Source organism: Ursus americanus, chromosome 5, assembly GCF_024610735.1.
Source record: "Ursus americanus isolate L20-20 chromosome 5, mUrsAme1.1.p, whole genome shotgun sequence".
Lineage (NCBI taxonomy): Eukaryota > Metazoa > Chordata > Mammalia > Carnivora > Ursidae > Ursus > Ursus americanus.
Genome location: NC_142131.1, coordinates 77,316,671 through 77,333,014, shown reverse-complemented (window position 1 = coordinate 77,333,014; position 16,344 = coordinate 77,316,671). Strand labels below are relative to the sequence as shown.

Sequence of the window (16,344 nt, the reverse complement as noted above, 5' to 3'; positions counted from 1 at the left end):
GGGAGGGGGCTACAGCCCTACTGGGGGCCCCCCCTCACACGAGGCTGTGTTTATGGCTAGCCCATGGCACCCGTGGCAGAGATGGCCTGCAGGCGGGGAGCCCGCCTCACACACCCAGTTCTAGTACACCAGACGCCACAGCACCCAGTCCTGAGCGGACATGCGTGTCCAGATACAAGAGGTCATGTGGCCGCTGCGGGGCGCACCACACCAGACTAGTGGACCAGAGGAAGACAAACTCGGGGAGCTCTAGGGGCAGCAACCAGCCCTCTGGGAGCCCCTTCTTGGAAGGGCCCTTGAGGGCACAGTGGACAGGTGGCCTGAGGGAGAGGGGACAAGAGAGTGTTCCTTGCCTGGCTCGGCAGTCATCACGGGCTTCCGCAGGACAGATTGCCTCAGGACTCTGTCACTCTGTAAAGGGCAGGTCAGGCCATCAGGTCGGCCTGCCCCTGCTCCACTTCATGGCTCGGCGCTTGGGCTCTGTGGGGCCCGCCGCTCTTTCCCGACAGTCCCACCCCGAGCTGATCCCCGCGGCTAGGGCCACGTGCTCAGACAGCCGACCGGCCACACATCAGAGACCCCGGCCTGGGCAGCTCACTCACTGGGTGCTGTGTTTTTCAGCGCTCCGCAGCTCCTCCAGAGGCATCCGATCAGCCCGCCAGCCCCAGCACACCCCTGGGGGGCTGCCAGAGCTCCAGTGCACAGGAGGCGCCGACCGCATCCCAGGGGCTGCTTAAACTCTTCCAGGGAAACTCGCCCGTGGAGGACCTGGGGGCCAAGGGGGTAAGGCCAGGGCGTGGACTCCAGCGGCCTGGGAGAAGGCCTCGTGCCTGCATGCCACTTCAGGTCCTCGGGCCCCCGAACGGGCACTGTCCAGGGGCACCCTGCCTGACCCGGGGGCGGGACCGGTCACCCCAGGCTCTAGGCCTCCGCACGGAGGCTCATTTCGCTGCTGTCCGGGGTGGTGCCGCGGCCACCCAGCCTGGGCCCTCGTAGCCGCACGCTGTAGATGGAGGCGGGCCCAGCACGCACACCCAGGCCCCGCTTGCTTCTCCCCCAGGCCAAGGAGAAGATGAAAGAGGAGTCATGGAACATTCACTTCTTCGAGTACGGGCGAGGCGTGTGCATGTACCGCACAGCCAGAACGCGGGAGCTGGTGCTGAAGGGCATCCCCGAGAGCCTCCGCGGGGAGCTGTGGCTCCTGTTCTCTGGTGAGCGGTCCCGGCTTCGGCCTGGCCCCCCTGCACCACTGTGTGAGAGCCCCGCCGACCCCAGGCCTCCCGAGCCAGCCAGGCAGGAGCTGCCAGAACGGGGCTCTGAGCTGTGAGGGGCCTGAGCCAGGGATGCCGTCCTGGGGTGCAGACAGCAAGGGTGGGGCTCTGTCCTCAGATGGTGCCTTCCCACTTGCAGTGGGGCGCAAGCACCGGGTCTCCTTTCCTTGGGACAGGCTCTGCCAGCACACACACCCTTGGCCACTTGGACAGTTTCACGAGAAGGCCATTCAGACTGGTGGGGCAACCCCTCCCAGAAGCAATCACCAAGGAGCCTTTGCCTCCCGCCTCCTAACGGGCCCCAGAGTTCCACTTCTCTTCTGTGGTGCATGGCATCCCCATCCTGCCCTGTCCCTGCCCCCACAGTCGCAGCAGGAGGGGAGGAGGAGAGAGACAGCTGCCAGCTGTGTCTCCGCAGGAGCCTGGAATGAGATGGTGACTCACCCTGGCTACTACGCTGAGCTGGTGGAGAAGTCCACGGGCAAGTACAGCCTGGCCACGGAGGAGATCGAGCGAGACCTCCACCGCTCCATGCCCGAGCACCCCGCCTTCCAGAACGAGCTGGGCATCGCGGCCCTCCGGCGGGTGCTGACTGCCTACGCTTTCCGAAACCCCACCATCGGCTACTGTCAGGTAAAGGGGGCGAGGCGGGCCCAGAGGCTGCACGAGTGACTGTGCCCCGTGCCCCCCGGAAAGCCTGGCCACCAAGAGGGGTGTAACCGGAGACCCTGTCGTTGCTCACCTCAGCCCACGGCATGGATTGCCTTCTGCGTGCCCTGGTCTGGGTCCCAGAGCCCTGGATGGCTCAGCATGTGCAAACGTCTCCCCTGCTAATCCCCATCCTGCCCTCCGTCTCTGTGGGTTTGGCGCCTTCAGTGTCTCCTAGAAATGGAGCCGCACAGGGTTCGCCCTTTCGTGACCAGCTTACTGCATAGTGCAGCGTCCTCAGGGCTCATCCCCATTGGGTCCCGTGTCAGAACCGTACCCCACTCCGCGTGTATGCCACGCTCGGTCTGCCCGCGCGTCTGCCACTGAGCGCTGGCCTGGCCTGGCCTTCGGGCCCCCGTGAACAGCACCGCCCTGAGCGGTTCCCATCCCGTCCCTGCTTTCATTTCTGTTGCGTCCATACCCAGAAGTGACATTGCGGGACCGTATGGTGATTGGACCTTTAATTTTTTTTTTAATTTTGGAATCACCGTAGTGCTTTCCACCGCGGCAGCACCATTTCATGGCCCCCCAGCAGTGCACGAGGGGTCCACCTGCCCCGCATCCTCGCCACGCTGGCTTTCTGGTCTTTGGACAGTAGCCACCCTAGTGGCCTGACGTGGCATCTCACCGTGGTTTCCAGTTGCACTTGCGGCAGCATCTGATTTCCCGTCTGGGGGGCGTTTTCCCGGCCCAGCCCAAAGGCCTTCTCCTTCCCCAAGGCTGCGTCGGGCTTTCCAAGAAGCAAGGCGCCCCCTCAGAGGTCCCTTTCCATTCGGCCATGTCCTACGTGACCTGTTACCCGTGCAGGGAGAGTCCGTGTGCTGGCTTTAGAGAATTTTTAAGAGAAGCTCCACCATCGAAGCGTTTTCTTATTGGCCTTGCTAGCGGCTCAGGCTGTGCGCACCCGCCCCCCCCCGCCCGTTCTACCTCAGCCGTATAGCTGTCGCACGGGGCTCACTTACACACCCGCCTGGCCCGTGTCACACCTCCAACACCAGAAACCACTCTGAAGAAGTGCCACACTTCTTCCCCTCGGCTTTCCAAGTGCCCGCTGGCCCGATGGGAGGAATCTGGCCGATGGTTTCCATCAAATTGGTTTCCTGCAAATGGCCTTTGGGCAGATTGCCTGGAGTTGGGTGGGACAGTTTGTCGGATTTGCTTGCAGAGTGAGGCCATGCAGGCCCCTTGGGGGGAGGGGGCGGTTTCACTCGGAGGGCCAGCTCCCAGAGCCTCCCCTTTGCCGTCTCTGTGCCCACAGGCCATGAACATCGTCACCTCCGTGCTTCTGCTGTACGGCAGCGAGGAGGAGGCCTTCTGGCTGCTGGTGGCCCTCTGCGAGCGCATGCTGCCTGACTATTACAACACCAGGGTGGTGGGTGAGTGCCGGAGGCCCCGCGGCTGGGGGGGCGGACCTCCCCGGGCCAGCCTCCACACCGAGCACATTGCACAGGCTGCAGACACTCGCGGTTCCCATTCCCCAGACGAGGCTGAGAAATCCCCACACAGCTAGAAGGGGGAGACCAAACACGGGCCGTCCTGCCCAGACTTCATGCGGCTCCCAGCACTTGCTGGCAGGGAGAGAAGATATTCCACATTCAGTGGTTTTCAGAAGTCAGCCTGGGGCCTCCGTTCTCACCCATCTAACTCTGCATGAGGCTTTTTATTGTGCGAGATTTCCGACAGCGCAGCCAGAGCAGGTAGTGCAGCCCCGCGTACCTATCACCAGCCTCAGCGACTGCGGATGACAGCCCGTACAGTCTGAGTGATTAAGGGCAGATGCACTGGGAAACGTATTTAATTACATACATAACGGAGCCTGCTATTCTAAGATGTCCTTCCCCTGCCATTTGGTTTTGGGGAACCCCTCCTCGGGTCCTTTATAATCACACATCTGTTCACAAGCTTCAGGGCAGGACACATAGCCCCCAGCTAAGGCTCCTGCTTACTTCTGACACTTCTAGAAGGGAGAGATTTGTATATTCCCAAAAGCAAATCCAAGCACGGTGGGAGCAATCATTCTCACACAGTAGTTTGGACACCCTAGAAGGGAAACCCGCACACCGTTTCTGTCTCTTGTTCCCTCCAGCCCGTCCCTCCAGCCTTGCATGTGAGCAGAGCTGGCCGGGGATCAGGTGGGCTCCCTGTACCCACATGGGGGCCTGAGCCAGCGGCGTGGGCTTAGCGTTCAGACTCCTTCATCCTCTCCCTAGGGGCTCTGGTGGACCAAGGCATCTTTGAAGAGCTCACGAGAGACTTCCTGCCCCAGCTCTCTGAGAAGATGCAGGACCTGGGGGTGATCTCCAGCATCTCTCTCTCCTGGTTCCTGACCCTGTTCCTCAGCGTCATGCCCTTCGAGAGTGCTGTGGTCATCGTTGACTGCTTCTTCTATGAGGGCATCAAGGTGATCCTGCAGGTGGCCTTGGCCATCCTGGATGCCAACATGGAGCAGCTGCTGGGCTGCAGCGACGAGGGCGAGGCCATGACCGTCCTGGGCAGGTGACCGAGCCGGCCTCCCTCCTCCTGCCGGGCTGCTGGCCGGCACCACCATGGATGGCAGAGCCCGGGCCCTCACCAGCCCTGGGCACTCCTCGCTTAGCGTGCACTGATGTGCCCACTGAGCACACTCCAGGGTGGGGGGGCAGAAGAGAGCCTCCTTTCTGGTGCCTCTGCCCCGCCCCCAACCCCGCAGAGTCAGGGACTCCTCTCCCGCCCTCCTGGAGGATGCCCCGTCCTCAGCACACTCGCTTATTGATTGGGAGTCGAGCAAATTAGGCCTCTCCACACCTTTTGGTAGGTAAGAGATCCCCATTACCTGTGGGTAGTCCAGCCTTCTGTCCTTCGATCCCCACAGATACCTGGATAATGTGGTCAACAAACAGAGTGTTTCCCCTCCTATCCCACACCTCCATGCCCTGCTGACTAGTGGAGATGACCCGCCCACGGAAGTGGACATCTTTGACCTCCTGAAGGTGTCCTATGAGGTCAGCACCCTCTGGGGCTGTTTGGCGGGCCTGCCCCATCCGGGCATGTGGGTGTGGGCGGCCGTGGCCCCGGGCAGTTCTCAGCTCTGTGGTTCGGCCTTACCTCACTGAATCCCCTCTGGCCGGTAGAAATTCAGCAGCCTGAGGGCCGAGGACATTGAACAGATGCGGTTTAAACAGAGGCTGAAGGTGATCCAGTCCTTGGAGGACACAGCCAAGCGCAGCGTGGTATGGACGGGGCTGGGCTCCGATGGGTGCAGGTTGCTGAGGGGGGCAGAGGGCAGGGGCCATGACCCGAGCAGGCTGCTTCTGCCCACGGGCTGGGTGCAGAGCCCCTAGTGTTGCCTCATGTAGGACTGGAATCCGGGAGTGAAGGTGCAAATTTGAGGAAGTGGGAGGCGCCTGGTCACTGCGGAAAAACTCCTCTGACACCCCAGGGCCCAAAGGCCAGCATCATCCTACTGTGGGCTGAGCCCTCCAGCCTGGCTTCACCCCTGCCCCTGGGTAGCGACCCTCAGCCACCCTCCACCCACCCAGCCCACTGTGCCTCTACAAGCCTTTGTCCTCCCCAACTCTGGAGAGAGAATTTATGGGGAAGTTCTAGGACGCTTTCTAGAGGGCCAGTGCCAGAGTCTTTCCAAGGATCCAGACAGCAGTTGCTACATGACTGCCCCTCACCCTGTGTCCCTGACTGGGTGTTCAGGACAGAAAGCACCCCCCCCCCCCCAGCGCACACCAAGAAGGAACTTGGAGAGTGTGGACTGCGTGGTGGGATGGGTAACCAGAGATAAGCGTGTGGTGCACACCTCCTTCCCTGAATGGTCCACACCTCCTTCCGTGAATGGACTGCCGTCGTGGGCTTGGCCAGCTGGCAACATCACGAGTGTGGCTTGTGTTAGCCTCCGTCCACATGCGGATTCTCTCAGAGACCTGGAACTTGAGAATCCATCCTGTTTCTCTTTCCTTCTAGGTCCGAGCTATACCTGGGGACATTGGTTTCTCAATTGAAGAGCTGGAGGACCTTTACGTGGTGTTTAAGGTAACAGCCAAGAGCAAGGGCAAGCCCCGTACCCCATCCTGGTCCCCTAAGTGCGTCCTCGGTCCGGCAACCTCCTGCCAGAGGAGAAATTGATTTTTTTTAAAGATTTTATTTGTTCGAGAGAGAGAAGAGAGAGCATGAGCAGGGAAGAGATGTAGAAGCAGGCTCCCCAAGAGCAGGAAGCCCGATGCAGGGCTTGATATCAGGACCCTGGGATTATGACCTGAGCTGAAGGCAGATGCTTAACCGACTGAGCCACCCAGGTGCCTCAAGAAATCAATTTAAAAGCATCCTCAAGGGGCGCCTGGGTGGCGCAGCGGTTAAGCATCTGCCTTCGGCTCAGGGCGTGATCCCGGCGTTATGGGATCGAGCCCCACGTCAGGCTCTTCCACTATGAGCCTGCTTCTTCCTCTCCCACTCCCCCTGCTTGTGTTCCCTCTCTTGCTGGCTGTCTCTATCTCTGTCGAATAAATAAAATCTTTAAAAAAAAAAAATCCTCAGATGTAGTTACCCCAAACTTCCTATGGTAGAATTTATTCCTTCATGGAATTTAGAATATCCACTCAAGTCAGCTTACACAGGAGGGAATGCATTGGTTCATGTTACTGGAAAGTCTAGGAATTCACACCTTCAGGCATGGCTGGATCCAGGTGCTTAAACGTGCTGTCAAGCTCCCCTACCTTGCATGTCCTCTGAACTGCTCCTCCTAGAGAATGGCAGGACTGTTGTCCACAGCTCCAGGGTCATCCTGTTCTCTCAGGGGAAAGAGCGTTTTCTTTCCAAGTGGTTTTAACAGAAAGTCCAGGGTTAATTGCTGGACTAACCCAGGTTAGGTGCTGCCGCTACAGGAGGGTGTTTATTGTTGAGCAAAATGTAGAACATGTGCCTGTCCCACGGCCTGAGGATGGGACAGCAGGGGCTGTCCCCAAAAATTTCAGGTGCTGTTAACAGAAGAAGGGGAACAGGTGTGAAGAGCAGGCAGAAACAGCTGAGTCCAGACCACCTGTTGTTGGTTCCCATCGGCCTCTGGTTTGGCACCCAGACCTGAGCCTGATGTCAGCACGGTCCAGTCAGTGCCACCTCTCACCCACTGTGGCCTGCTGTGGCCGGCAGCGTTAGGCTGTGTGTCCGCTCCTGCGTCTGTCAACAAGAGGCTGATGGGGTGGGAGGTTCTGTGAGATGCTGTGTCGGGCCCAGCACTCCCCACCCCAGGACTCTGCAGACTTGGACAGAGGAGGAGGGAGGACACACTGAGCAGCCTGGCGGTCCTAAGCGCCCAGGCGCTGGGAGGCCCGGCTGTCTCACTAGGCTGTGCCCCTGCAGGCCAAGCACCTGGCAAGTCAGTACTGGGGTGGCAGCCGCCCCACAGCTGTGCGTCGGGACCCCAGCCTGCCCTACCTGGAGCAGTACCGCATTGACGCAAGCCAGTTCCGGGAGCTCTTCGCCAGCCTGACGCCCTGGGCCTGCGGCGCCCACACACCCGTCTTGGCGGGGCGCATGTTCCGGCTCCTGGACGAGAACAAGGACTCTCTGATCAACTTCAAGGAGTTTGTGACGGGGATGAGTGAGTAGCCCCAGGGCCCTTCCTGGAGAAGCCTCCAGATGCCAGCCTAGCCTGTCGTCCCATTGCAGCAGCACCCTGAGACAGAAAGGGCAGTTTTCCCACTGGGAACATGTGGGGATCCAGTGGGGTCCTCCCCTCCACTTCCCCTCCCTCGGGCCAGGGCTGCTCGGGGTGGGTCTGCTGACCCTGAGAAGGGCAAAGGTGTTCAGGGGCAAGTGGGAGGCCTGGGGCTCACCCCACGGACCCTTCCAGGAGAGTCAGGCTGTGAGGAGGGACACACCAGAACCCACTGGAAGGGGAGCGGCTCCACTGTGGACTGGCGGGGGGTGTTGGTGCCCTCTTGCCAGCAGGCCTGCTCACTGGCCTCCCTCCGCAGGTGGGATGTACCATGGAGACCTGACAGAGAAGCTCAAGGCACTCTACAAGCTGCACCTGCCCCCAGGTGAGAGCCTCCCCCCTGCTCACCAGCAAGGGCCTCTCGGGTGTGGAGTTGGGGCTGCAGCGTCCCAAGGCCTCTGTGAGGTGCTGGGCCTCCACACCTGGGCAGCCTGGGGGCTCCACATCCTGACGGAAGGAGGCAGCTGGAGCCCTGGGGCAGAGGCATAACCTGAGACAGTGTCACCGAGGACTGAGCCTGGCTGAGGGGGACCCAGGTGGAGCACAGGGCAGCTCCCCTGGGGAGAGGGTCAGCCTGGGGGTGCTGCCTCGTTGTCCAGCCCTGTTGTACAACCATGAGCAGGGGCTGCTCTCCCTCGGCTTCTCTACGCTGTGCCTGAGCCTCCTGGGGACACTGACAGGCCACAGGGTGGGGAGAAGGGTGACTGGCAGCTGGTCCTAAGACAGGCCAGATCCTATCGTCTGTGGGTTCCCGCTATGTGGGCCCCGCTCACCCTGCCCAGCATGAAGAGTTCTCCAAGAAGAGGTTCCCTGGTTTTCACAAGGGGGAAACTGAGACTCAGGCTGGTGAGAATTCTAGCCGGGGGCGCTCTGGTCTGGGGTGGAGCCGCCCTGGGTCCCTGCTGCTGTTCTCGAACTGCCCCAGGGAGTCTGTGGCTGCGGCCAGTGGGCGGAATGGTTTTTAGAACACCGGTGCTGTATCCACTTCACGGGCCTGGAATGCATTTTTAAAGCTGCCCGGTGGGAGCACAGGTGTTCTCAGACTGGTTTTTCCCTGTAATTCAGCACGGAACATTGGCCTCAGGGAAGGTCGATGCCAGCCACTTTTGACTGTGCAGAGGGAAAGGCCTGGGTTGGGCAGATGCCACCAGGCCGGGGTCCTCCGGGTGAGGGCACGTGAGGCCACCTTCACCAACTCCCGAGACACCTGTGTCTGCCCTGCTCCATCCAGGGCTCCCGCAGCCCGCACCCTGCCACCTCCCCCAAGTGCCACCTGTTCAACCCCTGTCATCGCATCCCCATCCACACGGAGGAGAGAACGAGCCCCCCACAGAACCACATGGATCCGAAACCCTGCTAACGACTCCATCACAAAGAACGTACCAATGTGGAACGATGCCCACCACGCATGAAGCGAGAAGAGCAAGTCGCTTGTGCGTGGCTGGTCCCTGTGCGGCTGTCCGCAGGGGCCTAGCCCCCGCAGGATCCCCTGCACCCCGCCAGCGGGGCGGGCGGGAGGCTGGCCGTCCGCTGGACCCCCAGCTACCCTGACCAGGTGTTTAGATGGGCTGCGTGTGACATTCTCAAACACAGCGTGAAAGGCAAGGAAGGAACAATAGCTGGGATCCGCGGTCATCATTACCACTCTGACCGCACGCTGTGTCATGGGCCCTGGCAGCGGTGGGGCACGCCACGCGGGGAGCCGAGCCTCGGTGAGTCCCACTGTGTTCTCCTGCCCTCACTCACCTTTCTCTCTGAGCACAGCGCTGAGCCCGGAGGAGGCCGAGTCAGCCCTGGAAGCGACCCACTACTTCACCGAGGACAGCTCCTCAGAAGGTGAGCACCGCTGGCCCCTGTGCTGTGGCCTCCGGCCTTGCCGCGGGGCAGTCGTGCTGTGGGGCCCACAGCGGTGGGCTTGGGGAGCGTACTATGTTGGGGAGCCGGGGGTGACGGCAACGGCCTGTCTCTGGGGAGGGCCCCCCGGGGTGTTCTCACTCCTGTTTCTCTTGTCTCTGCCTTCCTGGACCTTGGCCTCTCTCTTCCTCTCTCCTCCACTCCTCCGCTCTCCCTTCCAGCATCTCCTCTGGCCTCAGATCTGGACCTTTTCCTGCCCTGGGAGGCTCAAGGTCAGTCCCTGGGGGTCAGGGGCACCTGCTTTGTGCTGGGCTGCATCTGCCTGAGACCCCACCCCCACCCCGCGCTGGTCCCAGGGACGCCTCCTGTGTGCATGAGTCCCGAGGAGGACCCAGGGCCAAGCCGCAGCTTCCTGGGGAGGAGAGGGGCGGCCTCTGTGCTCGTTGAGGGGGGGAGTAAATGAGGACGTGTGGCTCGGCACCAGGGCCTCAGCTCCCCGGCCGCACGCAGACAGTATGCCGTCGTCATACTCCTGGGAAAAAGTTCAGACGCCGTCATTGTAACAGTGTGAATGGACGAGCAGAGGTGCAGGGGGGTGGTGGATGCTCTCCCTGGAAGATGTTCTCATGGCCTACACAACTCTAACGTGAAGGAAGGATACATTCGTTGAGTGCCTTTTTGAAATCGTTTCTTGCTACATGTAAAGCCTTTCGGAGGCATCAGACCCGGGGTGATGGGCATTCCGGGCCTGGGGTTACCCGACCAAAACCCCAGCGTGTAAGTTCTCGTGGCAGACCGTACCCAAAAGAGAAATTAAACACAGTGTGTATCAAGATACCCAAGGCAGTCGTGCTGGTGGGGTCAGAAGGCCTAATTTGAACTTGATAGGAAGGCTGAGGACCTTGATTTCAGGTACACAAACCAGAGAAGCAGGTGGTCTTCTGTTACACTGAGTCTGGGAGAATCTCAGGCACTTCCGGCTTTCCCAGGGCTTGCAGTTGTACAGAGGCCTGTCCTCAGACCCCACGCAGCCCCAGGCAGCAGGTCTCCCCTCGGCAGTGAGAAGCCTGAGCCCCAAGAGGCCCCCCGCCGCCAACAGCGCTGGGAGGCTTCCACCCACCACAGGTCCCCCGGTGGCCTTGCCGCCCACGGGTCCGGGAGAACTGGGCCGCCTGCTGCTCCCCACATTCATGGGCCCCACAGGGGACGGCATGGGCCAACTCCAGCAAATGCGTCACTTGAAGAAATACAGTGCCCGGCCCGGAATTCCTGTACATAAAATTCCTCATCAGTCAGTGTCGTGGTTGGCGGAAGGTTGAATTGATAATCAGGACTGCCCTCAGTTTGACCCTTTCCAACAGTCACTACAGAAATTAGTGCTCGGGCTTTTTCTCCATAACGCGCATCACTGCTCACTTCAACACCACGGGCTGAGGCTTGCAGTCCTTTGGCAGAGAGGAAGGCGGGGCTGGTGGCGCTTTGGTTCCCTGTGCGCAGGTGAAGAACGTGAGTGGGCCCTGGGCTTCCGCAGCATCGGACCGGGCTGCTCGCAGGCCTCCGTGGTTTGCGGTCGTAATGCAAGAATGTTCCCTGTGTGCTTTCTCTTTTCCGGTTGTCCAGAAGCACTGCGGCAGGAAGAGCAAGAGGGAGGTGGAAATGAAGACATCCAGGAAAAAAGAGGAGGTACAGGCAGGCCCGTGTGCGCTGGTGCTGACTCAGATCCCGGGGGCGGTGGGGTCTGGGCCGTCCTCCCTCCCTCCCCCCCACCCAGGGAAGTCAGCTGCCCCAGGAAGCCACTCTCATCACCCCCAGGCCGGAATTTCTTGTAGCTGTAATACCACGGCCCCCAACCCTGTTGCCAGCTCCTTCCGGGGCACCTGCTTTCTGCCAGGACCCCTCTAGGTGTCCAGCCTCTCTCCCTCTCCTGCCAGCCTCTCTCCAACCTCCACGTCCCTCCTTCACCGTCTGGGGGGAGACAGGTTGGGGCCCTTTTTATCAGCTCAGGCCTTACTTCAGCATAATAACTCAGGGGAGACATCCGAGTGTTCTGGAGTGTTCTTCACACCGCCACCTCTCCAAATACCGGGGTGTTTTGTAAAAGGGCCCCGGTAACCCCATGCCAGACAACACCAAAACCCACTGCCTGCTACCGGCCCGCAGCTCTTTCTCCCATTTGACAGATTTTTTTCTCCCAACTCACAGAGGAGAAGGGGACCAGCCCTCCCGACTATCGGCACTACCTTCGCATGTGGGCTAAAGAGAAAGAGGTTCAGAAGGAGACGATTAAGGATCTTCCCAAAATGAACCAGGTAGGCCCATTCCGAGCCCACAACAGACACTTCCAAGGCTGGGTTCCCCCCACCCAGCGGCTCCCCACCCTCCCTCCCAGCGTCCCCTGGAGGGCAGAAATTCTCCTGCCTACCTCCTGCACCTGCCAGTCAGACAGCAGTCAGGGAGATTCCAGAAGGACAGGAGGCCAGTTGCTTTGGGGCCTCCTCCTGGGTGGTGTCTCCTGGCGGTGACTCGTTCACATTTCATCCATGTCTATGCACCAGAGACGCAGTAGGGAAGGTTAGCCTCTGACACAGACTCACGCAACCCCCTTTACAAGACAGCCTCACAGCACTCCTGTTCCTCCCAGGCCCCCCCAGGTGCCCCCCCCAGGGTGCCATGCCCACACAGGTGCCGTGCCCACGCAGGCCTGCTCCACCCACGGCCCCTTGCTCAGTTGCTGGCCTCTGGGTCAGGAGCCCGGCATCTTGCCGAGGGTCTCGGAGCAGGGCCGCAGTCTGACCGTGGGCCTGCTCTGCCCAGTGGGGCACCCTGCAGTCTGGGCACTGTCTCCTCTGCGTCCTGAAGAATAGGGTCACCGTGGAGTGAGGCAGGAGGCCTGAGTGTGCGGAGTCAGACCTCCCCATCCCCTCAACGGACCCAGACTGAGCTTGCTTGTCCTCTTTCTCCATCCTGGTCAAAGAACACACGGAAGAAGCCCTTGTAGCCACTGGGCCTGGAAGGTCATGAGAGAACTGGGTCTGGCTCTGCCAGCAGTGTGGCTGTAGGGACAGGGAGGGGCTCCCAGTCACGGTCTGTGCTGAGAGAAAAGCAGCTGGAAGAGAAAGCTGTTCGAAGGCTGTGTGATACCGGTCAAGTCACTCCCCCTCTCTGTGCCTCCACGTCCCAGTCCGTGAAACGAGGCACAGGGCTGGAGAGCACGAACAAGACAAGGCAGCATTGGCAGTCTGGCTGACCCCAGGCCAGTCTGACCCATCTTTCCCCGTCTCCCTGACCCTTTCTCTGTGTCTCCCCTGAAAAGGAACAGTTCATCGAGCTGTGCAAGACCTTGTACAACATGTTCAGCGAGGACCCCATGGAGCAGGACTTGTATCACGCCATCGCCACAGTGGCAAGCCTACTGCTCCGCATCGGCGAGGTGGGGAAGAAGTTTTCCGCCCAGCCCGGCAGGAAGCCCAGGGATGGCGCCCCCGAGGAGGGCGAGCCACCAGCCCCCGACCCCGTGCAGGACCCAGCCCCGGAGCTTCAGCCTCCAGCTGCGGGTGACCCCCAGGCCAAAGCCGGGGGGGACACCCACCTCGGGAAAGCTCCACACGAGAGCCAGGTGGTGGGTGACGGGGGCGGTGGTGAGGGCCGGGGCTCCCCGTCCCAGCTGCTGTCCGACGATGAAACCAAAGACGACATGTCCATGTCCTCCTACTCGGTGGTCAGCACAGGCTCCCTGCAGTGCGAGGACCTGGCTGACGACACGGTGCTGGTGGGCGCGGAGGCCCGCAGCCCCCCGGCCCCCACCCGCTGCGGGGGCACCGTCGACACAGACTGGTGCATCTCCTTCGAGCAGATCTTGGCGTCTATCCTGACAGAGTCCGTTCTAGTGAACTTCTTTGAGAAGAGAGTGGACATTGGACTCAAGATCAAGGACCAAAAGAAGGTGGAGAGACAGTTCAGCACCTCCAGTGACCTCGAACAGTCTGGAGTTTCAGGCTGACGGGGACCTGGCCCGTCTCTCCTCCCCGCCCCCTCCCCCCTCTTGTTCTGTTTTCTCCCTCAGGATGCACCCCTCCTGTTCTCCCCAGATGCAGTGAGTTGTAAATGGAAAAAAGGCTCAACAGCCACAGTTGGGCCCAGACAGAGGCTCCCAGCCCTCTCTTCCTGCCTGCCTGGTGGGACCCACCTTGGTCCCTGTGTCGTGTCGGAGGCTGTCCGTCCTGGCCTGCTTGCTCAATGCCTCTGTGCCCCATTCCGTGGCCAGGCCACACAGCACCTTCCACTCCTGGGTAGGGGGGTCCTGCAGCTCAGTACTCCGGGGGGCTTTCCTGCTATTTGGCACCGGGCAGGGGATCCCATGCCCGTTGGGCATCAAGCTGGTGGGAACTTCAAGGTGCTCTCTAGGAGCTCTTGAGCCTGAGCCCCTGGCTGAGGGACAGGGGCAGAAAGAGTCCAGTGCACCGGGGCGGATGCCGTGCGGGCGTTACCCTAAGTGCTCCTCAGCTCGTCAGCCTCACCATTAACCTTAAAAGCACATCCCTCAGGTCCTGATAGATTTCCTTGTATTCATTTCAGTTGGCTGAAAATCACACTGTGCTCAATGCCTTAATAAACCCCCGAAAGAACTCAATACCAAACCGTGTACAGAGCCTTAATGTGGCCCCAGCTACTGCTTGGGCTTCTGGCTTCTTCCCAGGCAGGTGGGGGCCCAGGCCATGTTCCAGAGGTTCTGGGCACTTAGACCCCCACAGGGGTGGGGCTTCAAGGCCCCCAGGGAGAATGAGGACACAGGCGATGCTGATGCAGGCGGAATAGGGCTTGAGCTGACCTCTGCCAACCGGGGGAGTCCCAAGGTTCACAGGTAAAAACAGCCTGGTCCAGTGGGTGCAGGTGCGGGCCTGGGCGTGGGCTGCAGCAAGCTCTTGGGTTCAGTAAGTTGTTGTGGGGCCACAGGTGACAGACGGAGCCATGAGCACCCGCCAGCTTTGCAGCAAGAGCTGATCATTAGTGTCTACCAGTCGCCCCTCTCCCCACCCCCACCACATGGGGCAGCTCTTCCACTGAAAGATCCATCAGAGGGATGTCTGGGTGGCTCAGTCGGTTCAGCGTCTGCCTTCGGCTCAGGTCATGATCCCAGGGTCCTGATATTGAGCCCCACATTGGTCTCCCTGCTCGGCGGGGAGCCTGCTTCTCCCTCTGCCTGCAGCTCCCCTTGCTGTCTCTCTCTCTGACAAATAAATACATAAAATCTTTAAAAAAAAAAACCTGGGGCAGGGGTTTTTTTTCTTCTTTTTTTTTTTTTTTTTTTAAGTAGCCTCCCTGCCCAGCCTGGAGCCCAGTGTGGGGCTTGAACTCACAACACTGAGATCAAGAGCCTAGCTGAGATCAAGAGTCGGATGCTTAACCAACTGAGCCACCCAGAGGCCCCCGTTTTTGTTTTTGTTTTCATTTAATAGCTTTATTGAGGCATAAATTACATGTCATTAAAATTCACTCATTTTGATGAGTTATAATTTGATGGTTTTGAGTAAATTTATAGAGTTGTGTGACTGTCACCACAATGCAATTTTAGAACACTTCCATCACCTGAGAAAGACCCTCGTACCTACGTGCAGCCAATCCCCGTTCCCACCCCCAGCCCCAAGCAACCGCTAACCTACTTTCTATCTATAGATTTTATGGCTGGTTTTTTAAATAACAGTCTCCGTGATTTTACCTTGTTCACAACTGCCGGGTCCCATCTCAATAAATGCAGCAAAACAACATCAAGGAAACTGAGTAACTGTTTGCTTTCTTAACAACAACAAAAAATGTCACTAATGTAATTTCCTTTCTAGCCGTTACACAGACTACATGCTTTGCCATAAAGTAATTTCAAAGGGTTCATACCAGAAAGACCATATTCTTGGCCATAACGAAATTAAGTAAAGATATACGTAAAAATGCCACAAAGTTGGCACTTTTAAGTCTAAATTGTAATCAGATTTAAATAATTTGAAATTTGGGTGTTTTATATATCAAGTAGAAGTCTAAATGTGAGAATATGCCAAAGAAATTAAATAGAAGAATATAAAACAGGAATCTAGCCTTTCATATGATAAAAGAATATACAAAAATGTACAATAGTACTTTCATCTCTTAATCATTCAACCTGCGATGACATTCAGACTAACCACTAACACTAAAAAATAAATGGATGATACAAGTGAAGTTTTAAAAATATTTTTCTTCTGTAAGGAAATGTAATTGTATTTTCAAACTGCTCACCAAGTGGTGATGTACCAAACCACATCAATTTTATAATTCCCAAGAAAAGTATATGAATTTTTTAAAACTACATATCTATTGCAGGAAGGAAAAAATACAGAAAAGTAGAAAAATAATTTTTCCCAGTATTTAAGATTACTCAGTATTTTTGTGTTTATTTTTTTCTATATCTTTTTCAAACCTGAATCCATACCACCTATGACAAAAATTTAAGATTTTTAGAGAGAGCGCAGGGAGCAGGAGAGAAAGAATCTCATGTCGGCTCTGTGCTCACTGGATCTCACAGCGCGGGAGATCATGACCTGAGCCTAAATCGAGAGTCATACGCTTAACTGCTTCACCAACTGAGCCACCCCAGGCGCCCCATGAAATTTTTATTGTTCTTTTCATTAAGCATAAAGCATCTTTTTCAGATGCCTTCTGCATTTAGCCACAATAACTCAAACACGTGGAAATAAAGACCACCCAAATGAGAACAAGGACTATATATCTAGAGCTGGCTATAGAAAAGGAGTCAGCCTTTTGCTGACTTGCGTTTGGCAG

At 58.3% G+C, this 16,344-nt stretch overlaps 1 protein-coding gene across 4 annotated transcripts in view; it reads left to right on the top strand.

Annotated features, from left to right (window-relative positions):
* The window catches only part of TBC1D9B (TBC1 domain family member 9B), a 42,975-nt gene extending 27,676 nt beyond the window's left edge, over positions 1-15,299 (top strand). Inside the window, exons 8-22 of one of the 4 annotated variants that reach the window (XM_045794995.2) lie at positions 622-783; positions 1,061-1,211; positions 1,690-1,904; positions 3,238-3,355; positions 4,190-4,475; positions 4,831-4,960; positions 5,090-5,188; positions 5,931-5,999; positions 7,323-7,563; positions 7,940-8,005; positions 9,445-9,516; positions 9,756-9,806; positions 11,158-11,217; positions 11,737-11,843; positions 12,848-15,299. In XM_045794995.2, coding sequence (XP_045650951.2) covers positions 622-783; positions 1,061-1,211; positions 1,690-1,904; positions 3,238-3,355; positions 4,190-4,475; positions 4,831-4,960; positions 5,090-5,188; positions 5,931-5,999; positions 7,323-7,563; positions 7,940-8,005; positions 9,445-9,516; positions 9,756-9,806; positions 11,158-11,217; positions 11,737-11,843; positions 12,848-13,534 — 2,514 coding nt within the window. In that variant the 3' untranslated portion in view covers positions 13,535-15,299. Of the gene's footprint in view, positions 1-621; positions 784-1,060; positions 1,212-1,689; positions 1,905-3,237; positions 3,356-4,189; positions 4,476-4,830; positions 4,961-5,089; positions 5,189-5,930; positions 6,000-7,322; positions 7,564-7,939; positions 8,006-9,444; positions 9,517-9,755; positions 9,807-11,154; positions 11,218-11,736; positions 11,844-12,847 lie in introns of all 4 variants that reach the window. The other 3 variants (XM_045794994.2, XM_045794997.2, XM_045794996.2) reach the window with 3 other exon arrangements.
* Positions 15,300-16,344: the final 1,045 nt, after the last annotated feature.